The sequence below is a fragment of the Coturnix japonica genome, chromosome 2 (genome assembly GCF_001577835.2).
Source record: "Coturnix japonica isolate 7356 chromosome 2, Coturnix japonica 2.1, whole genome shotgun sequence".
NCBI classification, from domain to species: Eukaryota; Metazoa; Chordata; class Aves; order Galliformes; family Phasianidae; genus Coturnix; species Coturnix japonica.
This window is the reverse complement of record NC_029517.1, coordinates 134600791-134601242: the sequence shown is the minus strand read 5'-3', so window position 1 is coordinate 134601242 and position 452 is coordinate 134600791. Positions and strand designations below refer to the sequence as shown.

At 59.1% G+C, this 452-nt stretch overlaps 1 protein-coding gene across 1 annotated transcript in view; it reads left to right on the top strand.

The window, feature by feature from the left end:
• The window catches only part of PUF60 (poly(U) binding splicing factor 60), a 29138-nt gene that overhangs the window by 20457 nt on the left and 8229 nt on the right, over window positions 1-452 (top strand). Inside the window, exon 8 of the mRNA XM_032442605.1 lies at window positions 150-340. Coding sequence (XP_032298496.1) covers window positions 150-340 — 191 coding nt within the window. The remainder of the gene's footprint in view (window positions 1-149; window positions 341-452) is intronic.

The following is a 452-nucleotide window of genomic DNA, read 5'->3' as shown; positions in this document are numbered from 1 at the left end:
TGGGCAATGGGGGCTTCATGTTGGGCAATGGGGGCTTCATGTTGGGTAATGGGGGCTTCATGGTGGGTAATGGGGGCTTCATGTTGGGCAATGGGGGCTTCATGTTGGTCAATGGGGCTCCATGACAATCCGAATGTTCCCCCTTGCAGAATACGAGAAGGCTCAGTCTTCTCAAGACGCCGTCTCGTCCATGAACCTGTTTGACCTGGGGGGTCAGTACCTGCGTGTGGGTAAAGCCGTGACCCCCCCGATGCCGCTCCTGACACCAGCCACCCCTGGGGGGCTGCCCCCGGCTGCGGCCGTCGCTGCTGCCGCTGCCACCGCAAAGATCACGGCACAGGTAACAGACTGCAATGGGCAATGCATGGCATCTCTATGGGACTCTGTGGGGCAATTTGGGGTCACTATGGGTCTCTATGGGACTCTGTGGGACTCTATGGGGTCACTATGGG